This window comes from Natator depressus, chromosome 15, assembly GCF_965152275.1.
Source record: "Natator depressus isolate rNatDep1 chromosome 15, rNatDep2.hap1, whole genome shotgun sequence".
Lineage (NCBI taxonomy): Eukaryota > Metazoa > Chordata > Testudines > Cheloniidae > Natator > Natator depressus.
The window spans coordinates 13,225,387-13,251,662 of record NC_134248.1 but is presented as its reverse complement, the minus strand read 5'-3'; the positions used below and the strand labels follow the sequence as shown (position 1 = coordinate 13,251,662).

At 40.6% G+C, this 26,276-nt stretch overlaps 1 protein-coding gene across 5 annotated transcripts in view; it reads left to right on the top strand.

The window, feature by feature from the left end:
- CABIN1 (calcineurin binding protein 1) overlaps positions 1-26,276 on the top strand; it is a 211,117-nt gene that overhangs the window by 46,565 nt on the left and 138,276 nt on the right. For 2 of the 5 annotated variants that reach the window (XM_074972748.1, XM_074972753.1), the window contains 4 exons: positions 1,690-1,951; positions 6,511-6,789; positions 7,598-7,749; positions 8,399-8,577. In XM_074972748.1, coding sequence (XP_074828849.1) covers positions 1,690-1,951; positions 6,511-6,789; positions 7,598-7,749; positions 8,399-8,577 — 872 coding nt within the window. The remainder of the gene's footprint in view (positions 1-1,689; positions 1,952-6,510; positions 6,790-7,597; positions 7,750-8,398; positions 8,578-26,276) is intronic. The other 3 variants (XM_074972749.1, XM_074972751.1, XM_074972750.1) reach the window with 3 other exon arrangements.

Here is a 26,276-nt window from a genome sequence, read left to right as displayed (position 1 = left end):
TAGTTTTTAAAACCCCATGGAACATGGGTCTTCAGATCACCTTTTAATCTCGCATGGAGTGAAGTTTTAAGTCAATGTTGGTAAGCAAAAACTTAAAAGTATTATAAATATGATTAACCATCTGATGCTAGAATCACATTAAAAAGTGGAAGCTCTATACCATTGCTAAAATGGTTTAGCAATTTGGGTTCATCCAATGTGGAGAATACCCTTGAATTTACTGTCACTTATAAGTAAGGATATGATTTAGTCAAGGAGGTCATGGATTTCCTGACTTTAATGGACTTCTGTGACTTCTTCAGCTTCAGCCCCCTCCACAGGGGCTGCAGGCCGGGGCTGGAGCTGTCCTCCCCACAGCAGCCGGGGCTGTCAGTCCCACTCTTGGCAGTCGGGGCCGGAGCTTTTCCCCCCACAGCAGCGGGGGCAATCAGTCCCCTCCTGCTGGTGATTTTTAGTAAAAGTCATGGATGGGTTGCAGGCTTTCATTAATTTTTGTTTGTCTGTAACCTGTCAGTGACTTTTACTAAAATAACTGTGACAAAATCTTAACCTTACTTATAAGCATAGTGCTGAATCTTGAGGTAATTCATCGCAAGGTAGCTTTTATCATACCGTAGCATGGCATGCACTCACCGCCGCAGCGCCTCCTGCTGGTTACCTCGGGAATTAGCTCTTCCAGCTCCAGAGCGCCTCCTGCTGGCTGGTGTCTCCCTACTGGTACCTGCTTCCTTTCAATCTCCACCACTGTACTTCAGGCCCCGCATCCCCACCCCGGCCCTCGGTGCCCCTTCTCTGGGGTACTGCACCACAGCACTGCCCCCAGACCCAGGGCTCATCCCCTCCCTGGGGAATCTCAGTCCCCTAAGCCCACCTCACCTCAGTGACCTACTGCCAGTCTTCATCTACCCCTTCCCTCAAGGGCAAACTGCAGTCTGAAATGGCCGTTCATCATCGGCAAGGGGGTTGGACCTGCTGCTGCTTCCTTCCCTGGCTGCTTCCCCACAGCCCTAGTACCTCCTCCGGCCCTGAAAGCAAGGCCTCTGCCTGCGGGTTTGCCAGGCTGGCGCTTCCCTACCTCCTCCTGCCCTTCCCCAGAACAGCACTGTCCAAGGTACCCTTTTCTCTATCCAGGAGCCAGGTCCATCTCTCTCTCTCCAAGGCTGGAGAGAGACTGACTACCCTTTCTGATCTGCCTTCTTTTATACTGGCTTGGCAAGCCCTGATTGGCTGCCTCCCAGCCTTTTCTGATTGGCTCCCAGCCCCCTCCAAGGCCTGGGTTTTAACCCTTTCTGAGCTGAAGCGCGGTGACTGCCCCACTACACATACATCAACATTTTCCTGGAGGGAGATTTTTTGGTTCCTACTAAGTCATGTTTCCATCAAAAAAGTATAATGATAGTAAAGACCGAGTGCCATCCAGTCCTGCCATCCAAAATGTTGTTGTGAATACCGGGCTGTCTGTTAAACAAGATTTGATAATGTTTAGAGGCTAGGATGAAAGGTGATTTGTACAGTGTCTCTCAGAATGTTACCACCGTGGGAGGATGTGCAGCAGGATTATTGTTTTGGAGAAGCCTGTGATGTAAGAAGGAAACATCTGTAGAAATAGTAAAAGGAATAATCACACTCGTGATTCAAGATGCTTTGCAGCGAGTAGTTTATTTGCCGCGTTTGTTCTTTCGTGCATAGGTTTGATTCTTGGGCTGGCATGGCGCTGGCTAGAGCGAGTCGAATTCAGGACAAGTTGAACTCCAATGAACTGAAGAGCGATGGCCCCATTTGGAAACACTCTACTCCTGTCCTCAACTGCTTTAAACGAGCCCTGGAGATCGACAGCTCCAATCTCTCTCTCTGGATAGAATATGGCACCATTTCCTATGCCCTGCACTCTTTTGCATCCCGACAGCTGAAGCAGTGGAAGTTAGAACTTCCCCCTGAAGTTGTGCAGCAGGTGGGGGTCTAAGTTAGAGCTGTGTGAACTTTTTGAAATGCATATTTAAATCTTATAATCTTTCTGATTAAAGCATTCAGTACTATTGGTGTGGAATTGCTACACTGCATGGTGACTTAGCAGCATTGCTAGTCACAGCTTCCACCCAGCCCTAGTAAAAATAAACATGTAACTTGCCAGCGTGAGCACTTTTTGAAATTTTGTTAGTTTCTTCTCAAAATTAGTCTGTCTGAGATCTGAGCCTACTTAGACTCTTCCTCCAAAGATCACTCAAAAATGGCAGAACCAGCAGGAAAAAAGCCAAATACTTATGAATTTGTAATGAACTGCAAGTATCTACAATACATTTGCTTTCCCTGTTACTAAACTTCATACAAATTACTTCAGAATAAGATGAAACACCTCTTCAAATAAATAGGCAAAAGACCAGAAAATTGGGCAGCTCACATTTGTGTCCACACAACATCATTTCTCTTGTGTCATAATGAGGGTTCTCTTTTTGTTACATTTGGGTTATTTACTTAAGCTCATGATCAAAACTGTTCAATGACAAACATCTCAATAGCATTTTCAAGGAAGTAATTTACATGATAATTGACCCCTGACCAACAGCCATGCATAAATTATCTTGATTGTGAAATTTTCTGCTGATCCAAGGCGGAAAAGCAACTTTAATCTTTATAAACTTGGGTCACTAGATATAGACAGTGTTGTATCCCCCTCTTTCTGACTGATACATTTATCTTCCATCCTGACTCTCAAGTATCAGATTACAGTGAAGGAATGGAAATTTGAAGGAAAAAAAAAGAAGGTGAATTGTCTCTGGTCTGTGAGCTGTTAAATACTCAAGAAAATCTAAAGTTCCCCAGTATATGAATGGAAGAGAAGGTGAAATGAGAATACCTTCTCCTCCTGCCTTCTCGAAGGCTCTCGTCCATCCTGCAAAGGTTCTGTGAAAATGTGCTCTGAATCCTATTCCTCAGCATGAAGTTAAACCATATTTACTTTTCCAGCAAAGGTAATTAAAGAATATGCCAGAGAAAATATGGAAGAGGAGACTCAAAGAAACAGTACTGGTGTGAACCACTGTGTGGAATTAAAATGAACTTTCTTACATGAGCTGAGTGGAAAAAAGGTCTTAAAATATCCTGTTGCAGACAAGTAGATAAATCACAATCTCTGGAAACAGAGAGAGACTTTTTTTTAGATAACTTTAAGCATCAGGAATCATGTAGGGATATATGGCTTAGTTGATCTTTCTAACTGAAAGTTAGATGGCTTCTCAGTGAACAAGATGAGCACCTTGAAGTGATTCAGTATAAAGAGTATTTGTCTCGCTCAGGAGCATCGTATGTCGCTGGAGAGATTTGGAAATCATAGAATCACTTGCTGTGTTCAGACTGCAATAAGAGGCATGCAACGCGAGCCAATCAGAGTTTGTTTTGAATCTCTCCCCCATGCTTTTCCATGTAGTTTGTTCAGAGGCATATCTTCTCCTAAATCTTACTGGGGTTTTACTTGCGGAATGAGATATGAATTAATCAACTTAAGAAATGAGGCACTGTCTTAAAGACCATTGTTCCACCCAATATCCTTACAGATGAAGACCAAATGGCCATTACTTGAATTTCTGAAGAGATCCATTAAAGTAATACTGTGAAATGAAAGGTGTTTGTATCCTGAAAGCAGGAAAGAGTTAGGACTGCCTGATAACCTAACTGCACTGAAAGTTAATTGTTTATTTTCTAATCTTTTATATTGTCAGAATTTTAAAAATACCATTTTGTGATCACACAGTGCTAGATGTGTGAAAACCAAACTCTCAGTTAACTCAAGGTAGTGAATCATTTTCTTCAACACTTCTTGAGCTAGGCACAAAAGGAGCTGAAAATCCCATTTGGAAAACATGGGTCTTGGGAGGTTCCCATGTTCAGAGAAAACGTATCTCAAGAGGCATAGTCATTCTTCTTGTTCTTTATTCAAAAGTCTCTAAGAGGCTCTAATCCTGAGTTAGCTGAACTGCAAAGAAAAATAAAAACTTGAGCTGAATTTCTGTGTTGAATGCCCCCATTAAGGAAGTTCTGAGGGATGTTCAACACAGAGTGGTGTTCGGCCCTCTTGGTAGATCTTGGTTCATGGAAGCTATCCCAGATGTCTCAATACAATTCATGGTATTTGTGATGTCATAGAATGATGCATTTTGGCATGTCTTCAGTGAATCAAGAGGTTATAAAAGGGTTCCACTAAGGTGGGGAAAGAACATCTAAAAGGTTTATTATAACGTTGAATGCCTCCCACAACTTGGTTAGTGCGGAGCTTAACGAATAAATCTGGACTTAAATTTTTGCTTTGCAATTTGCCTTTGTATATAAAATGTTTTCTAGAGCAAATTTGCCCCAAGGGTTGGAATTCAGATTTTTGTCTTGCAGTAAAACAATCAGAAGTGTACAAGGGTGTTCCCATGAAGCGAAATGAACATTATATAAGCTGTTGATAATTTGGATTATAAACAAAGTGGTGGCTGTCAGCAGCCGTACTCCATAGCAACAGATGATCTACTGAAATAGCATCTCTAAACAAACATGTTTGTGGAAAATGCGCTGAGTTGATTTGAATTCATGAAGGCTAACTTCAGTGAATCTCTGTGCCTCCCAGAAAAGCAAAATAAACATACAGTCAAATTTACTCATCCAGGTTCTTGCTGCTCTTTAGTGGATGCTATGAAAAGTATCTTAGCGTGTTCAGGATCTCAACTTCTCAATTCCTATTTATTCATGAAATATTAAAACTAATGGTGAAAGGTCAGACACCTAACCAAGGAGATTACACCAAATCAATTTTTCGGATCCTGTTTTTAGATTTCTTGCCTCTTCTAACGATAATTTGGGAAGGTGGTCATTGTAGAAAGGGAAAGAAATCCTGGGCTCTTTCCTAGCAAAATTGTGCCTGATTGGCATGAGTTCTCGGATACAACAGTGCCAGAATTAGTTACTTATTTATTTGCGATTTTGTAGTTAAAAAGATTCATCTTTTTATTTGGCCACATACAAATTGTTTGATGTACTTATTGAGAGGTGAGAACCATAGGACATGGTGATGCTGATATTAGAGTAATTTTAAGAGTATAAACATTTGCTAGCACCTCTACTCCCACCTCTTCCAAAGCTCTCGAGGTGTTAGCATCCCAAATGTTAATGGGAGGAGATTAAATTACATTTTCACCTTTCTCAGTTTTGAGTGTTCCCAGGTTTGAATATTTACCACCTTCCCATTCTGTATTTATATATGTAGTACCACCATAGAAGTGTGCAGAGCTCTACACACATAAGAAAAGAAGGCTCTTGACTATGTTACTGCTCTTAGTTACATTGTAACCATACAAGGTTTACTGTGGACTGCCATGTAACAGTGTGTTATTACATCTCTAAAGATTACTTGGTAATTATACCTAAGAACTCCAGAATTAATTACCTTGAAGCCTCAAGTCATTACAGTCCATGCCATTCTTCACAATAAAGACATGCTCATTACTGTCTTGTAAACCTATCACAGTAAGGTACTTATTAAGGAATTGAATGGACAATACTTTAGTTACCATTTGTAACAGAGTTATAATGTGGGTACAGACCAGCCAACTTAAGTTTCCATGCACCAAACCAGAATTTTTTTTTAAATGGTTTCACTCTTCTTTTTAAAATGAATGTGTTATAAAGGTATAAACCTTTGAAAAGGCTAAGCTTTCGGTGTAACAAAAGGTGAGTTAGAACAGCATGATTCTCCCTTTTAGGGATATATCTGTTTAAAAACAAACACAAAACCACTGTTGTTGTATACCAAACCATAATCAAAGGGATTCTTCTTAAATGAATTATGTAAAAGGGGGCAGATGTGTTTCAAGAATATTTTCTGTTCAAGAATTTCATAATTAATATTTAACATTATATTTAAACTCTGTAAAATAAAGCAACACTTTTCCAGACAGTACTTAAGATGCTGTCATTACTTTATATTCTTAAATATTTTTTTAGTTCATCCTCGGGGAAGGCTAACCTTAATTTATGCTGTTTCGTTTTGTAAAAATCAATACTGCTGCCTTGCTTATGAGGCTCAAAATCAGATTCTCACCAACTACTATAAAATGTATTTTTTTGTGAATTCTAATGGCCTGTGTTCTAGTAGACTATTAGTTGCAGAGTTAGGTAAATATCCCTAATTCTTATTTTTAAATATATGTGTTGAGAGAATTGCTTACAATGATGGAAAAGAAACAGAATCACTGTCTGTTAATTTCTCCACAAGTGTTTTACATTTATACATTTTTTTTCTTACCACTTTGAGTCATTAATGTGAGAAGGCCTTTAACTGAATGAAACACAGATTCATATGCACCACATTTTATGAGTTTTCAGAAGCCATTTGGGTAGTTGGATACATTTTGTATGCTCTGCCATTAAATCCAAAGGATTTTTAAATAACCTATTGCTTTTGTGAACTTTCATATGCAGTAGAATAAATTTCAACATTGTTCATCCCAGCTGAGGGTGAACTCATGTTTTCAGCATCTTGTCCCATTGCAGATGGAAGAGCGTCGAGACAGCATGTTGGAGACAGCCAAACTCTGCTTCACTTCGGCATCTCGCTGTGAGGGAGATGGAGATGAAGAGGAGTGGCTTATTCACTACATGCTGGGAAAGATTGCAGAGAAGCAAAAGCAGTCTCCAGTTGTTTATCTGCTTCATTACAAACAGGCAGGTCACTACCTCCATGAAGAAGCTGCCAGGTATCCAAAGAAGATTCACTACCATAACCCACCAGAACTGGCCATGGAGGCATTAGAGGTAAAATGGAAAAACACACACAAAAGCTTGGTGCCAGGTCTACTAACTAAACTGAATCAGAATTTAACAGCTGTTACCATGTTTTCAGTGTGTTGAAAATGTTGCCACGCATGCATAGTTTAACCAGTAGACACCATTTTCTGTTTTTAAACCTCTGTGTTTTAAAATTTTGTTTTTTCTCCCGTTAGTTGAAATAACGATAATCATTATTATTAGAGTAGTGGCAATAGATGTGCATTGTACTTTAGAGATGGAAATATATTCAAGGCAAAAACCAGGAATCAAATGGAATTCCTAAATGCTTGCATTATAAAGCCAGTTTATAGGTATGGTACTGGTATCAGATAATGCTATTATTTATCACTTATTTAATAAGAGTCAAATTCGCTTTACCCACATAAAACTCATCAGTCAGACTTTGAGGTTGAAATGTAGGTGGTTGGGGTGAAATCCATCCCCTCGCCCAGAGGCAGGGCATGAGCCCATGGGCTGACGTAGTAGTCACAGACCCTCTGCATCCATGGTGCAGCTTAAGGACATTGGCTGTAGTATGTATCCAATGACCTCCTCCCATGTCTGTCCTCATTGCTTCATTCCATTGCCTGGAGGGAGCACATTTTTGTTCTGAGAACCTGTGCCGTTTACTTGACTGGGATGGACAGGAAATGTCCTGATGGGGTACATGTGACAGCAAATAACTTGCTCTGCAAATCTCAGAAATTTTTGCAGAGCAGGGCCTACTTCTTGGAACTAGTTTCAGAATTCTGAGCTCTCTTCTGATTTAATGGACTGTGTTTTGTTTTCCTAGGTTTACTTCCGGCTTCATGCCTCTATTCTGAAACTTGTGGGGAAGCCAGACTCTGGGGTGGATGCGGAGATATTACTTACTTTCATGAAGGAGGCTTCTGAGGGACCATTTGCCAGGGGTGAAGAGAAGAACACTCCAAAAGTTACAGAAAAGTGAGTGCTAACTTCCAGAAAATACTCTGAAAACATGCTTTTTCCACACCAAGTAGGCTTTTAATGTAAAGATTATTATTTGTGTAGACATCTACATAGATTCAAAACAGGTGTGCCACAAACTATTACAGTAACAATGAATGTGCTGTAAACCAACAGAAGCCCCAAAATGTTAAGACTTTAACTCACTCTTATGGCATCTAGTGTTCCACATCACAGAACTTACATTATTGATTTTTCTGAGATCTCTGCAATATATAGGCACAATGTAAGGAGGAAGGTTAACAAGAGATGGGGACAAGCTCATCTTTGGATACACTGGTGAAACCATTATTTTTGATTAATTAGCAGATGCTTTACTTAAAACTCCAGCTTAATTTATTGACATGAGCCCTCTAGCTTTGGTTTGTTAATGGCTATAAAATAAAGATGTCTTGACACAAACTAGTGATGGGGATCCAGTTTGCCCTTTTTCATTTCTTTCCTATGTCTTATGGTGAAAATCCATCTTGTTGATGTTGCTCATAGATTTGATTATATACAGAAGATAATGATGCAAGAGGAGCAGTCTGTTTCCATTTAATTTACATAGACACTGACTATGCTAATACGCTTCCTTTTCATTTTTGTCTTCTTCCCATCTACCCAGGGAAAAGACTTGCATGATTGATGAAGACTCTCACTCTTCTGCTGGAACAGTACCAGGCCCTGGGACTTCCCTCCCCTCATCCTCTGGTCCAGGTCTGACATCCCCACCTTACACAGCCACTCCAGTTGACCACGATTACGTCAAATGTAAAAAACCCCGTCAGCAGGCAACGCCGGATGGTACAGTCCCTGTTCTCAATACTGCCAGCACAGGGAGGTGCTTTAATCATGGGGGGCTTGACCTGGGAAGATCAATCTGCTCATTTCAAGGAGGGTGATGGGTCTGTGGTAACACGGGCAATATTGCTGCTCATTAACTTCATAAATTCACAGTGGTCAGAGCTTTAAATAAAACATTCAAGGTCGTCACCTCCCACCCAAACTAAATGGGAATGGGAGTGGGATGGAGTATGTGGCTATTAAGTGGTCCTTCAGTAATGTGGCATATCTCTAGAGCCAATCATGTACTACTTGAGCTTATGAGGAAAGACTTGGATTTAATTGATACCTGAGGTTGTACCATTTCAGTGCTTCCTTGACTTGGTGAGAATCTGAGCAATTCAGTTAACTTTTTGTGATATTCCATCCAAAAAAATCTCACCAGAGTTTATCCCATTTGGAATGAGGCAGGTGGCGACTGTCTGAATATAATGCTTATCAGCACAAGGTGATTTGCATGGTGGTCTAATAGACTTCATCTTTTAATTTTTTCTTTATTTACAACAACTGGCTAGCAGCACATTTCTGTGGATCATAAAATAACAGCTGATTGGTTTAGAAAGAAAAGTAGTAGGGCAGTATAGTGGTGTCGCTGCAATACAAATTAATAGAAATCTACTATTTAGGAAACCTGACACTATCTTTTGGCAGGCAATTTTGTTTCAACATCACCACACTGGTGACCAGCTTAGCTATCTGTCCCTCTAGATTTGTGGCTACCAACATTCATGAATAAAGTACATATTCTGCAGAGTGCTTCTGCAGCTGAATGTTGATGGATTACAGCATCCTCCTTGAGGAACTGCTGTTCCTGATCTGAACTTATTTCTTTTGGGTGGGCTGCTTCCATGCCTGTCAACATTTCAAAAATATTTAAACCATAAAAATGTGACCCAATTTTGAAACCAGTAGCTAAATGTCCAGTACCCGACAAGGTGTATTTGTTTGCTTTTCTTCCCTACTAATAAATAACTTCTCGATTAAAACCAGCAGAGGGTTTTTGCATTTCCTTCACTAACCTGAATATTTAAAAGTTTGTTTTATCCAAACCTTCATTTCAGTATGCAGTAATTCGTTCACGGTTTTAATAGAGAGACAGACAGTGTGTGTGTGTGTGTGTGTGTGTGTGTGTGTAATATGTATGTACACACACACGCACATTAGTGTGAATGAGTTGTATATAGGCAGGCACTTATACCGCTTTAGCTGCTCCGTGTCCTTTCTCTACCAGTCCGTGTGTGTATAAGTAAAATATAAATGAGAGAGAGAATAGGGATAAAGATTTAGGGCCTGATCCAAAGCCTATTAAAGTCAATGGGAGTCTTTGCATTGACTTCAGTGGGCTTTGGATCAGATCAGACTCATACAGCATGTGCCTGGAAAGCAAGAAGTTTCTTTATGTAGCTAGTATGCTTTGGAAGTCATTGGACAGTCACCTCTATTTGTTGGCAGGTACATTATTTACTTCTCTGTTGTCAGCCACATTCATTAGCAGATAGTTTTTGTCCTGTTAGTCAAAGATTCTTCTCGAATAATTCTGCTGTTACTTGGATGTGGGGCCAGTCATGACCTGCTTTTTTCCCCCCACTCGTTGTGGAGGCTGACATTGCAAACAAAAAATGTAAAAAAAATTAAAAAGTGTCCTAAAATAATATGCACTGTGCGATTCAATTCTCTATCAGACTACATATGCATAGGCCCTACAGCTTGCTGAAATGTTTTGTGGAGACAAATGAGTTGTTGCAGTTCATGTCATGAGTGCATTCACTCACAAGAAGGTATAATGGGTGATGGCATACTAATTTCCTGATGGGAGGAAGGTGGGCTACTTAGCAAAACCAAAAGGTGCAAGCTAAGGAGCTGCTACATCCATCAGGGCTGAAGCAGCAATTATAGGAGCTGCAAGCCTGGCATAGCATAGCTGCTGTCACAGCTATAGAGATTGTCAATTTGTAGAAGAAGCCAAGTTAGGGTGCCCTCTTGGAAGGTAGAGTGTGACTATTACAGGTAGAATTGCAAAGCACTGCACCAATCATAATGCCTTATAAATTGCTGGCAAAGCCAAACTACAGCAGCAGCACACTGAAGAGCCCCAGGAAATTAAAATATTTGCCTAGGGCTGCTGTTGCAGATGGAGGCGTGCTAACAGGTTGGGAAGCTCAGAAGTGACTCACCTTTGTGTGTGTGTGTGTGTGTTTGTGTGTGTTACTAATATTGCATTGCTTTGCATTAATTTGCATAATACTTTTGTTAAAATATGTACTTTTTAAAGTAAAGTGCTACTGACATCTTTAACGCAACCTAATTGCCGCAGAAGTGTGGTGTCTGCATTTCCATTATACTGTTCCTAAAAATAGTCAATTGCTTTCTTTTTTTTTTTTTTTTCTTTAACTTACTACTTTGGGGAAACTTTTTGCTATTCTGACACCAGTTGAAATGGCCCACACTGGCATTGTTCGTGAATGAAATAGTTTGGCCCAAATTCAGTTCAGTTATCTACCCTAATTGTCTTAGTATTTTTATGTACTTATTACCATGGCACCTGACAAAGGACAATAATATAAGTGACTACAATAGATCCCCCACACAAAAATCCCCTCTGCCTGAATTGCCAAAAGCAAACTTAGTAAATAACTCAGCAATGGTCCATAGTCAAACAAATGCTTTACCAAGATATCTTGTACTGTACCCTGAGGTCAGCAAACTGGCTGACTTCAAGAGAGAGTGAGTTCATCCACAGACAGGAGCCCTTCACTGAAAATCACTGGACTCCAATCCTCAAGTGTGCACCTCTACACAGCTAAAATGTAAAGGGCAAGCATTTATTTTCAGGTGATGTAGCTGTAATGTCCATATAGTACTATGTAGTGTAGTTGTATCCATTTTGGTCCCAATATATTGGAGAGATAAGGTGGGTGAAATCATATATTTTAGTGGACCAGCTTCTGTTGGTGAGAGAGACAAGCTTGCCCCTTATCTCTCTCATATTGTACTATAACTGTCCAGCATATTTCTATATCTGTGAAAAGATGGACACGAAATTCGGAAATGACTGCTATAGTGTAGACCGTTTTGAATCCCTGTAGTACTGGTTTAGAATATCATGCTTTAGACAAACTGGAAAATATAGAGCAATAAAAGCTTGTAGAGTAGTACAGTACTTTATTGTACAGTACAGTACACACATTTCTAGCCCTGTCTCCCTATGGCAGCTGCTGACCTGCATCTTTCCTTCAGGAGGCAAGAAATATAGCTGAGCTGCAGCTAGTGTTTGCTGGCAGTTGTGCTTGCACAAAACAGGTGGCTGCTTCTCTCAGTGCTCTTTCTTACTCATTCACCAGGCAACATCCCCTTTTCCCCTTTGTTGTGTTAGCCCAGTCTCTCCTTTTCCCTCCCCTTCACATCACTGGTTTTGTAACCCAACAGAGTAAAAATCTGAATTTAACAGTGGATGAACCAAATGTAGACCTCTGTTATTTACTATTTTAAAATAGCAGTCTGGGCTTAAATAGGACATTTGCCTCACCTAGGATATCACTATGATTAACTTACCCAGCTAGAGGGCCAACTTTCTACTGAATGCACAGTGATTAAGCCGTGGATATGTGCAGCTCTTCACAGAGAGACAGGGAGAAAATACAGACTTTCAACAGTTACAGTCTCAATGTATTCAGCTAATCCCTGTTTTAAATATTGAAGTTAATTCAGAAAGAGAAAAAATAAAAGGTGTATCTAAATAAAAACAGTTATCCAAATAAGAAATCTAGTTCCCAGAGAGAGAACTGAAAAGTTTGTCCTTTTGCTGTGGCATCTGTCTTTTGAATATGTTGATGTTCAGCTATGTATGTATCTATCAATGAAGTGTTGTGAGACAGTGCAGAAAATGCATGGAATGCCCATTGCTACTGTAATGCTGAAACATTATATTGTTGTTGTCTTTACCCTTGTCATTTACTGCCTTCTGTTCAATTATATGTGATTATCCTTTTTTTATGTTTATCTTTGCTTGAGTGCTTTTGCAACCAATATTGCCCGTGCTGCCCCTAACCTTTATACAGTTCTGTTCCCTAGACATTTTCTTCCTGCTTTTACCTGTCACGGCTTGCTTCAATAATTGGCAAAAACTGCATGTTAAGCTCACTGGGAAAGGCTACTTGCTTCGTGCTGTGGGAGGAGTCCCACTTCATAATCCGCTGGTCCTGTGATTCTGCAAATGATGTAGAGGTGTGCAGTTTCTGTGAGAGTGGGATTCTCAAGATGTTGATGAGTCAAAGGTGATCCATGAGGATATTGTGCATCAACTTGTCACTGGTGCCAAGAATTTAGTAAGATTCAAAGAGAGTGGACATTTAGATGGATAACAAGAATATCCAGAGTTATAACAGTTAATACAAACAGAGTTTTGGAAGGGATACAAAATCCTCATGCATCAGAGTTTAAACCAATCTCTCACTATTAGAGATTAGAATGAAACCTTCATGGCGGGAGATAATTGTACATTTGACTACTGTTGTGATTTTGCACCTGCCTCTGTGGCATCTGGAACTGGATGCTCTTGGAGACAGGACATTGGACTAATGGATCCAGGATGGCAATTACTATTATCCTGCTTTTTTATCCTTTCTGTATTTTAATCTATTTAGCTCCCCTATTTTAATGGGGTTGAATGAGAAAAAATCTGAAATTGATATTCAGTATAAAAATTTATAAGAAGAATCTGACCAGATAAATGGAATGTTGATGAGCCTCTGTGCTCTGAGATTGTTGATGGTTGAAGTATAGCAGTTGTTAGAGTTACTAGTTACTAACATGTATCTAATGATTTGATGAAACTAGACCCAATCCAGGATTACATCTTTGACTCATTTTGTAAGGGAAGTCCCTTCTGTACATGGAGAGAGACACTCTGCCTCAAGTGGTGAAGCTGCTCCAGTGCAAAACTCAACTTTTTATCTTTTTCTTTTAAAAAAAAAAATTAATTACATGAAAGTGCATTTTGATTCCAGATTTGTGTAGTGTCATCTATTATGGCTGGGGTCTATTTCAAGAATCACAGTGGTATGAGGCCAAGTAATCCCAAAGGTTTCGACTGCATACCATTGAAGATAAACGTGTGTGTAAGCTAGAGTTCTTTGAGTGATGGTCACTAAGTGTATTCCAGTCGAGGTGCATATGTGTTCCATGCACCTGAGATGGGCAGATTTTTTGCTTGAACTGCGGCTTTCTCCTCCTCCCACTCTGAACCAAGGGCATAAGGGGTGGTGCAGACCTAGCACTTCTCCAGTTCCTTTCTACTGCATGTGGTCTGAGACAGAACTTCTCTAGTGTCCGTAGCTTTAGCTAGTGTTCCTGTTCAAAAAATCAGATACTGTTAAGTTTTAGCAGTTTTAGATAGTGTAGTTAAAGTAGTTCAGAGGTCTGGGGGCACCCCCACCCAAACACCCCTCCCCCCATATGGGGGTGCCCAGTATGCCCAAGATCCCAGGGTGTGCAAGTCCTATCCCTGGGTCTTCCTGGTCACTGACTTCCACACTGCATGCCTCTATTGCCTTGGGGAAGCTCATAATCCTTCTAAGTGTAGTATCTGCCCTTGCTTTCCTTGCTGAACCCATCAGTCTCATGAATTCAGGCTTTCAAGATTCCTGATGGACAATTGTGTGAGACTTCAGTCTTATTCTGGCCCATCACACTCTTCTGCACATCAGACAGAAGCATTGAGAAGCACCCCTTTGATCACGGTGGTCTCCGCCTCCAGGGCTGCTCAGGGCAGAGTTAAAGACTCTTCCAAACAGAGACATGAGGAGGGTAAAAGCAAACACTCTCACAAGACACGTGCGAAATCTCCTGCCAAGTCCTCACCTAAAAAGAGGACCTCCTTGCTGACAACTTCTAGGTCAGTAAGACCCCACGCCTTGATACGGATGTGTCTGGAACTCCTAAGGAGCATGGTACTGGTTCCTTGACAGGGAGAATCAAGAGTCCCCCAAAACAGTTGATAGCCAAAGGAACAGGCCAATCTCTGGTAGTGACAATGGAAAGAGGAACATGGACACATCCTACACTGATGGTACCAGCATGAAGAGATAAGAAATCATTGTTACTGAAAACCACTGTCCTTCTGAAACCAGCACTGCTAAGGGACAGAAACTGGGTCCACTCTCCATCAACAGACTAGATACTCTATCCCGGAGGACCTTACCGTCTTTGCAGATCTGGAATCGCTGATACTGTCAGATCCAGTCCTAACCAGGGACCTCCTGACACCATCACTTCATCACTCTCCTGTACTATCAGCCAACCAATACATAATCAGACCTGGTACTGATGGCGCCGCCCATCAACATAGAGGCCTTATTTTCTTCTACTTAGTCTGGAATTAGCGGGAGAGCTTCACCAGCTTTAACGAGGCAGGAAGTCAGCCCTGACAGAGTCTCCAAAATATCATGGGTGCCTTCATATTCTCATAGGAAGGACTGCCCAACTCAGGACCAATGGTACCCTCCTCTCTGGAATCCACCCCATTACCTCTATTATCCCTCGCACTAGCCTTATTGGTGTCCCTGAGATCCATCTTTGTGACTCCCAAATTTTTGAGATCTCAATGAGAGGCAAGGCAGGATTGCCACCTGGGAAAGAACCTCAACTTAATCAGGAACACTCTGAAGAAGAGGAGAAACCCATATAGCTGGAACCATTCACCCCTGTGGGATGATTATCATTGTCCTCATCAGATGAGGTGATCACACAATCACCATCACCACCTGACTATAGGCAGTTCCAAGACCACCTTGGGAGAATTGCAGACACGCTGCAGATACCTCTGGATAAAATGCAGGACATCACTCATGAGCTGTTAGATATCTTCCAAAGAGCTGGTCCCAGGAAGGAGGCACTGCCTATTAATGAAGCCATTTTAGAATCAACCAGAATGGTCTGGAATACTCCAGCTACTTGTGCTGTCTCTCTGAAAAGAGCAGAGAAGAAATATTTTGTACCATTGAAAGAGATGGAATACTTTTCATACTCCGAACTCTGTAGTGTTGCAGGCTGTCACCAAAAGTGACAAGCAGCATCAAACCAGATTTACACCCACAGGCAAGGAGGCCAAATGTGTAGACCTCTTTTGAAGAAAGAACTTCACTTTGGTGAGTGTACAGTTCCATTTAGTGAAATAGAACCAAGCTTTAAAGTTGAAATATGGTTGTATTAATTAATTAGCCTCCTAGTCAATGGCAGCATCTATAATTATGAGAAGGGATTCATGGCTCCAATCCTCCATATTTACCAAAGAAGTCCAATCCACTGTGGAGGATCTGCCTCTTGAGAGAAATAACCCATTCAGCATGAAAAAAGATAAATTGTTACATACCCTTAAAGACCCATGAGCAATTCTTCACTCTCTGGGTATCTATACCCTGGGGCCACTGAGGAAGTATCCTAAACCTCAGTCTTACAGGCAGCATCCAGCCCCATAACCATTCTACCATCAAAGGATTTATGAGTTCCTAGCAAACACCAAAGATTACAACCCAGTAAGCAGAACTTTTCCTCTTCATTCTCCTTCCAGCCCTGGCCTCCCACCAGGAAATCCTTTTCATGGGGCTTTCAGAAGCCAAGAATCAGGCCTCTGACACATACACAGGACTCCTGCACCCTATTTGGAGGTCATCTAGTTCACTTTTTCTCAGCATGGCACCGAATAACGTCAAACAGATGGGTTCTAGAGGTTATCACTACTGGTGATATGACAGAGTTCCTGTCTGTTCTCCCTTCAGAACCCCCTTCCATGTCCCTCTTCAGTGACCCCTCTCAGAAGAAGATGCTCAGAAAGGAAGTAGAGTCCTGCTCCATCTGTAAGCCATAGAATTGGTACTGCTTCAGCACAAGGGAAAATATTCTACTCAAGATATTTCCTCTTCTCCAAGATGAATATACCAAGATTAAAAACTAGGAACAATATAATCCACAAACTAGCTTGGACCAGTTGGGGAACAGATGCTCACACCTTGTAGACAGCCACCTTGATCTCCATCTTAAGAACATAAGAACGACATACTGGGTCAGACCTATGGTCCATCTAGCCCAGTGTCCTGTCTTCCAGCAGTGGCCGGTGCCGGATGCTTCAGAGGGAATGAACAGAACAGGGCAGTTACCAAGTGATCCATTCCCTGTCATCCAGTCCCAGCTTCTGGTTGTCAGAGGCTTAGGGAAACCCACAGCATGGGGTTGCATCCCTAATCATCTTAGCTAATAGCCACTGATGGACCTATCCTCATGAACTTATCTAATTCTCTTTTGAACAGTTATTCTTTTGACTTTCATAGCATTCCCTGGCAATGAGTTCTCCATGGGTTGAATGTAGATTCAATGAAGAAGTACTTCATTATGTTTATTTTAAACCTGCTGCCTATTAATTTCATTGGGTCAACCCGGTTCTTTTTTACATGAAGAGTTAAATAACACTTCCTTATTCAATTTGTTCATACTATTAATGATTTTATAGACCTCTAATATATTCCCCCTTAGTCGTTGTCTCTCTTCTAAGATGAACAGTTCCAGTGTTTTTAATCTCTCCTCATATGGAAGCTGTTCCATACTCCTGATCATTTTTGTTGCCCTTCTCTGTACTTTTTCCAATTCTAATCTATTTTTTTGAGATGGGGCAGCAAACAGACCTGCAAGCAGTATTCAAGGTGTGGGCATACACTGTGGATTTATATAAGGGAATTATGAACTTTTCCTCGTATTACCTAACTCTTTCCTATGGGATCCTAACATTCTGTTCATTTTGGTGTTGTTTTGTTTTGTTTGTTTGTTTGACTGCTTCTGCACATACAGCAAATGTTTTAGGAGAACTATCCACGATGACCCCAAGATCTCTTTCTTGAGTGGTAATAGCTAATTTAGACCCCATCATTCTGTATGTATAATTGGGATTATGTTTTTCAGTGAGCATTACTTTGCATTTAGCAACATTGAATTTCATCTGCCATTTTGTTGCCCAATCACCCCGTTGTGTGAAATCGCTTAGTTAAATAGAAAGCTGATTGCAAAGAGTTACAATCTTGAGTAATTTTGCTTTCTCGGTAGTTGAATATCTGGCTTCCTGTCTTCACCCATATTTTACTATTACTACTGAAGAGAAGCAGCAGTAATACAAGGGTACAACCATTCAATAACAAGCTCATCTATGGTGATCTCAAAACTCCTCCAAAATGCTGCCTTTGATCCAGGAATCTCTTCTGGTTAGTTGCCAAGCTCTCAAAACCTTGGGACTATCAGCAAAAACCAAGTGGCGCAGAGGCTGTGGGGAAAGTAGTGGAGGTAAAGAAGCAAGGCCCGATCACAGGTCCTATAGACCAGCCATCTAGCTTCACCATGGCACAAAAGCTTTGGATCACAGCAGACCACATCAGAATTTCAAACAGATGTTTGTAATTACCACTACTCAAATGGAAAATGAAGTATAGCCTGATATGTGAATGCGGAGAAGACAGCCAAACCAGGGAACAACTAGTGAACCACTGCCCTCTAAGATCTTTCTCTGAAGGGAAAGCCTTGATTTATTCCAGGTCACCTGAAGCCACAGAGCAGATGACAGACTTGGATGTTGACCTTTTAATGTTGCTTTTCAGGTTGACATACAAAAGAAGAAGAATCCTCAAGAAGAAAGTAGGCTGGAGGCCCATACTAGATTTCAGACAGCTGAATGCCTTCATCTGCCTCCTGTGGTTCAGATGATCACCCTGGCCTCTATAGTTCCCTCTCTAAACAGACGCGACTGGTTCACAGCTCCTGATTTAAAGAATGCTTATTTTCACACAGACATCCACCTAGCACACAGGAAGTTCCTTCAGTGCACCATCTGTTTGGACCATTACCAGTACGGAGTGATCCCCTTCTATCTTTTGATGGTGCTATGAGTGTTCACAAAGGTGACACTGGTAGTGGCAGCACTTTTGAATGATCAGGGCACGCCGCTATTATTCCCGTACCTTGAAGTGCTGGCGACTCCTGGGGAAGCTGTACCGAGACGTTCAGAGGGCAGTCCTATCTTTAGTCCAAGTCCTATGTTCATTAGGACTCCAAGTAAATAAAGAAAAGTCCATTTTAGCTCCTGTGCAGATTATACATTTTATTAGAACAACCCTGGATTCGATCAGAGCCAAAGTATACCTGCCTCTGGACAGATTCCAAGCTATGAAGGAGCTCATCACTCAGCTTCAACCGTGCCCTCAGACAACAGTATGATGCTGTCTTCCTCCTACATCACATGTCCTCTTATATGTATGTGACACTTTTTGAGACTTCATCTCTGATATCTACATGTGTGGTTGTGGACAAAGCAGTCTCATGTCCCCACAGAGTTCTGACTTAGCTTATCTGGTAGGAAAACAGATTAACTGTGTGTGTGTGGTAGTGGGGTCTCTTCGTCCCTTCCCAACCCATGAAAAGATGGGTCACAGACACCTCCGTACTAGGCTGGGGAGGCCATCTGAATGAACATATAGCACAGGGTAGTGGTACCCAACAAGAATCACAGTTACACATCAACCTCCTGGTTCTGTAGTCTGCATGAAGCCTTCAAACGATTTCTACCACTTATTCAGACCCTGCATGTTCAGATCATGTTAGACAACAGGGCAGCAGTTTATTATATCAATAAATAGGCAGGAGCAAGATCCAGCCTTCTTTGCATAGGATCTGTCAGTGCCCTCCTTCCCCTCTGCTGAAAATACTTCCAAAGGTTATTTGTGGTACACAAGGAACTGGACGGGTAGTCAGTTTTCACCGCCCCTTATGCTCTCAGTTTGGAGCATGAGGAGAAGGATGCAGGCCTGGATCAAGGGACATTGCTAGCAAAAATTTTTGGTCTTCAGGCTCATGGAGCGTGCACATACCTCAAATGGAGTACACATAAGGGCCACATATCTCAAAGAACTCCAGTTACTGCCAAGGTAAGTAAAAATACTATATTCCACATGCAGTAAATCTGTGAAACCACAGCCTTTGAACAACTATCCTTATGGAGTGGGAAAGTCTGAGTCTGACACTTTTGATAAATGTCATCAGTTACCACTCCATAAATACGGTTGTTCAAAGGTTTTTCTTTACTTTAAAATGAAATGGAATACATATGTCACATACCAGAAAAGCTTTGTGTACAGCTCACCTGTGTTTAAGGCTCTTTGTTTTAGCACCTTTTTCTACCGCTATCTGAACTTCTACCCCAGTTGAAAGACCTTATAACTACTAGAACCCATGCCCTTCCTCCCGATGTCCAGGATAGTATTCTAAAGAGGAAGTTGTATGTTTTACCCTTTCTTCTCTTTGAACCTGGTATCTTCCCACAGATATAGCTACACCTAGGACCTTCTCCCCATTCTCTCTCATCTCAAAAAAGAGTTTCATGGGGTGGAGTGTGGGGAATCTGTCAATCAAGTTGAATAGCAACTTCATTGATAAAAACTAAATACCTCATTAATACAGCTTTACTTTCTTACTTTTCTCAGTTACTTACTACTTCCTTTGCAAGGACCTTCACAGTTTCATAATGCAAAACAGATTCTGCCAGTCAACATGCTATTCTAAGAGGTTTACTACATTATACTTATGCCTTTGCATGTAGCCTCTTGTCCAGTGCTATTGTATACTTGCTATTTCAGGCCAGTCTCACATTTTTACACACCATTGCCCTCTTCTTTTTTCATTCCTGCCATGCTAGTGAACATCCACAGTTCAGATGACAAGGTATATTCCATATGTATACTGGTATATGTAAAGAGTTCACATCAATGGAATAGAGTGTTGACATAGAATAATGATCTCCTCGTCCTAAAGAAGTGCTGAGACAAAGAGAAACACTGATCCTTTTTCAAAGTTATATTAAAACACCTTTTTCTCCAAATAACTGATAGGCACACACAAGTGTTTGTATTTGGATATTAGTGAAATAGAGTGGCAATGACTTCCTGTGCTATTATAGAATAGCACTATTCTACTTTGGTTTATGGATCAGCCTTGTGAACTTCAGTCAATCAGAAACTAGATTAGCCTTAGCATACTTTTAAGAAGAGAACTGAGATCTGATAGAAATTCTAGTTCTTTAAAAAGTCATAAGTAAATACTTTCTCTTCCGCCACCTGAATGACTAAAAAGGGTCTTCCCAGATACAATGGAATGGAAATTACTGCAGTGTTTGATGAAACCTCCCTTCCCTTCCTTGCAGTCTATGAACAGTGTTAATTTCTAAGTTTGAAACTTGTCTGTAAAGGGTCCATCTGCATTAATTTTTCAAATCCTGAAATTATCTTTCTAGCAAGACCTATATTCAAACATGTTTCTGTAACAATACGTAAACAGGATGAAAGGCACTTTTCCTTTCTGCTTGTCCCTCCTGCACACTGGGGCTCAATGTCCGAAGATATGAGGAGAGAATTCTTTGCTGGAGCAAAGCAGAATTTTCAAATATTTTTTATATGTAAATATACGTCTGACGTCAACTGTAAAAGTTTAACACAACTTTGAGGTCTGCTGAATTCCTCTACTAAACAGCTGTGTTCACTAAGCAATATACGGTGTCCTCTGAGAAAACATAAATTAATTTTAACTGGTGTTGTGTGGAAATAATACACTTGTAAATTTTCACTCAATACTTTTTTTCATTTTGTGACCCAGGTAGTTTTGGAGTTTTTGCAAAAATGTCTAAGAAATGGCCATTTTCATATTGAAAACAGATGAAATTTTAAAAATTGCATATCTTTGATAAAGTTTGAGGTTCCTCTCATTTTAAAATGGTCATATTTTCAAGTAAAAAACAAAGTTTACAACTTTCCTATTTGAGGTTTTTTTACATTTGGGAAAAGGAAAGGGCTTGTTAGTTTTTGTGTTTTGAAACAAAAATTACTTTCTTACTGAGGTAAAATTTTATTTTAACTTCTTTACATCCTTCTAGTCTTAACCAACCAATTATTTTTCTTTTGTTTCTGGAGGATAATAGTAAACAGAAATCTTAACCCTTCTGGTATGTGTGATATCCCAAAATTAGGCACTTTAAGATGTCTCTAGTGTTGCGAGATTAGAGGATTTTCATGGAAGAATAATTGTCCTGGATTCTTCATTTGCAACACGGCGGACATCTCTCTGTTTCCTCTCCGTAGCCTCCTCCTTTGGACTCTGATTCAACAAAGCATCTAATTATGTGATTGGGATTTAGGCAAGTTTAGTGGGACTGTTCACAAGCTTGAAGTTAAATACATGTATGTTTGCAGGATTGGGGCCTGGGTCTTTACCAAACACTGCTTGCTCTCTGATGTTTCTCTGTATAACTGAAATCTTCTCTCTGTCCATCACTTGCTCTTGATTCACATTTTTAATGTTTCCTGCCCAACTGTACGAATTAGACATTTAAAAGAGTTCTTATAATAAAGTTTAGATTTGTGAGCACAATTCTGCAGTACTTACCAGAGCTGCAGAATATATGGCGCATTGGCAATTGTTCTCTTCCTCTGCTGGATTCCAACCACAAGGCTCCCCTCTTTTAACAGAATGTATTAAATTACCACAAGCAGTAGATAACAAAAATTTATCTCAGCTTTTATTATAGAAACATAATATCAATAAAAAGACACAGCCGTTTCAAACTTCAGTCTTCAAGACCTGGGCGTGTGTTTGTCACATATCTTGCCTCAAATAGGCAGAAATTCTGTTCCTTCCAACGTTTCTTCTCATTCACCTCGTCACTCCTGAAATGTCTCAGTGTAGAATTACCCTTTTCCCAGTACGCTTTTCTAATAGGTGGCCTTTTAAATTTGGTGAAGACAAGCAGCTGCAGCCCTGACTTGACCATTTGGCAGTCGGGTGATGCTTGCTGCATATCTCTCCCTTTCAGCTGGTAAGTATTCTGATTATTCTTTCCTTTTCTCATACCACTGAAGAGAGGACACAGCTCACACTCCCCTTTGCTCTCTTCTCTTAACACATCAATTTAAATTCTTAATTCTAATCCTTAAATAACTTATTTTGCCCCTTTCTACATTTCTGCTCTCCTCCTCTGGCACACACTCTCCAAATGTCTTCAAACGCTTTTTTCTAAGGTTGGTACCTTCATTTTGCTACCCCCATGCCAGGAATTGGCTCCCTCTTCTTGTTTACCTAGACTCCCTTTCCTCCTTCAAATCCCTCTCTAAAGTGCAGTTCTACTCCAAAAGGTGAATATGTAAAAAGACACCTTCGTACTCAGCAGATCTGCTCCCTTTGTGTAAGCAGTCATGTCTACTGAGTTTAGTGACAATGGGTAAGATTTTCTAAAGTACCTAAGTGACTTAGGCACCTGAGACCCAGTGATTCCCCCCCGCCCCCGCATTGACTTTTAAAATTTTACCCTATAAATTTTTATGGTCTTGTACTACTGTTAGCACTGCAGAGACACTACAGTTGTTAGGATGTGAGTTGGATTCCATCCCTTCACATGCTCATCAACAAATTGATTCTTTCCTGTCAGTTACACCTGTGCAAACATATTGAAGGCATTTGGTGTGATTCTTTGCTAAGTCTCTTCGAGGCACAGCACAGAACTCACAACCTTGGAAGTGGGAGGGCAAAGGTGACTTTACCCCACCTTTTCATCCTCCAATTCTGGGCTGCTGAGAGGACTGTAATGGTCCCGTAGGATAACAGTGGGATCCCCAGGGGCTGCTTTAAATAAAATCCCCATAATGACCCCATCCTCGGCATACTCCCTTCACCAGGCCTTGCAGCGGGGCCTACACAATTGTGTGTACATTGACTGTAGCAAAGGAGAGAATCTCTCACATTGAGTTTGTGCAGGTGTTGCTGAAAGCATAATTTGGAGTTCTATAGGTGTCAAGAGTGCTTAATTTGGGACCTTCACCGCTGGTGCTGGTGGATGAAATAGAAAGAACACAGCTTGATTCGCAGACTCTAGGCTGAGTTTGCGGAACTGGCAGTCAGACAGCATCTCTTTGCTTGTAAACTGAGCACATTTGATATAGAAGTTATTGGAACAATAAAGAAGTAGCTTTACAATGCCACATATGCTATACATAGTCACTTCTAAAGTTGTTTGAGAAATAGAAAAAATATTCATGAAAAATGTATCCCTTCCTATCAGAAAAATCCTGAAACTTTTCAGTCAGCTCTAGTCATTTCTCAGAATAAAACTGCATTTTAAAGCTCATGTATTGTTATTACAGTTGTGCCAAAAATGTATTAGGTACTGTACAAACATACAGGAATGTACAACTCCTGCTCTGAAGATCTTCTAGTGTAAGCTTTCAGGGGTCTTTCCAACCCTTAATAGTAATCCCCTTTCCTAAACTACTAGGCCATATGTTACCTTTTTTCTTTCTTAGCTCTTAAGACTTTTTTGGCAGGGAATGTTTGTAAATTTCTAGATAAACGTAAAACACTGTATATGTTTTAATTATTTCTTAATAATCAAAGCTAATATAGTCTTGACACCAGTCTCTCTCTCTGGGCTCCTGCTCACACTCACAAACTGAACCATGCAGATGGCTAGTCTGGCAGTCTGACATCACAGTAAACTACCATGGAAGGATCACAGTCCAGAACCTGAAATTGTTGCTGGCATGGGAGAACTGAGAAAGTGATTCGCTCATCTTTTCTGGGGGAGAGAGTTCCTGGTGTTGCTCTCTAGCAGTCATCTCTGCTTGATTAGAGGAGTGACACTGATAGGCTCCAAAGAGAGCCATGTACAGCCCTTCTTGACAGTGGGACAGTTACAGCAATAGGAGGCATTTGAGGGTAGGTAAAGAAGTAAAAGGAAGTGGGGGGAAATGGGGATTCCTGGAAGACTCCCCCTTCCCAAAATGATCCATACAGTCAGTGCTGAGTTGTCTAGTTTCATGGTTTCTCCTATCAGTAATGCATGCCTGTTTCCATAGCACTGTCCTACAGATTTCTAATTACTGCTAAGGTAGTTGACTTACATCCTGATTCACAACACACTGTCCAGAAGAACTCTAAGTCTGGAGTCCTTTTATTCGTAACTAATGTAGTGTCTTTGGAGAGGCCTAATTTTGGAACCCCTTGCTCTTGTTCCCATTGTTATTTGCAGTGCAGGTTCAAAGTGCGTCCAGTTTAGGAACTTCTTCAGATGGAGTCTGAATCTTGATGCACTAACGTATATGTTTTAAAGTATTTTGAGCAGAGAATATCTGTAATGTGTGGATATTAGCACTTCCCAGCCTCTGAATTACTATTAGTTGAATCCTGGCAACAACCTAATAATCTCAAGACTCTCATTTTACAACTTTTATGCTGAATTTCAATAGCAGCTGGGGGTGGAGTGCATTGAATATGTAAGTTTTTTCATTTCTATTCAGACCACCCCTTATCTTATCCTGGCACCTTGGTGTGTACTCCGAAGTAATGCACACCACCATGTAATATATCAATGGTCAAAGCAAGTGAAGGAAAATAGTCATGCTCACATGCCCTCTACACAGCAACCCTCTCTTCTGTGGTTGCTTTGGAGCCCATGAAAAAGAAATGATGACATCACATTTACCCATATCTTCTACTTAGCAGTCTTGATTTATTTAAATATTAAAAAAATCAAGTGCCAATCTTTCTAAACATTTTTGGGAAATGTACACTGAAAATGAGGAAGTTGACTCAGAAGAAATCATTAAAAATGTCTTAGATGCAACAGTAAAAACATCCTCTTTCTCCCCCTCCCCCCCCCCAAAAAAAAGAAGATTGGTCTACACTTGCTTTACTTTTGAAAAAATTTCTAGTGTTGCAGCCCACCAACTCAGCTCCACCAGCAGAAGCAATGTTGGGAGTCATTGGATGGATGTTTGTGTTTTTACCATTATGTTGTGTGCTCAGAGCAGGGTTAGATGATGATGTAGTTGAAATATTGGGTATCTGTCTAGCTAGTGTAGGAATAGCCCAAAGAGAGAGTGGCACATACACTCATGCATACCTACATATGTACACTTCTTTTTAGTAGAAACTTCAAGCTGGGATTGCTAGTTAGGATTTGAAAAGGAAGACTTCACGTTTGCTCCCTTGGGATGAAAAACCTCATTGATATGCGGGTATTTGAAATATAACATGCTGGCTCAGAGCCTCTGAGCATCATTTTTTATGCTGAGAGAGGTTAGTATAATTTCCTAGTAACTGATGTAGCCCTCACAAACTCACTGTATACCAGCCATTCTTGATTCCCATTCCAACATTTCGACTTTTTATCTGTCACAGGCTGAACATCAAAACTAACTTCAGTGCTTATGGGATAATGAAACATTTATAGTCTCGCAACTGCTGTATTTTTGCATCTGCAGTCTTCTAACTCAACCTCTAACCTGCTTCTGAAGCAGATGCCTGAGTTTCTACCATTTAAAAAAAAAATCTGTCAGATGAATTGCTGTAAATGTGGAGTGTGTTGGTTGTCTATATCAGGGTTTTTGTTGTTGGTGTTGTCATTCAACCAGTCTTTCTGGATGTTACAAAACTGCTAGGAATCACTGTGGACAAGAGAAAATATCTTTTATTTTATCCCCCAAAACTTTGCAATCAATTTCCAAACCTTGGAAGTTTAAAACATAACTTTTTCCCCCCTGATACCGACCAGGCGTTCAGCTATATCCACATATATCAAAGAACATTTT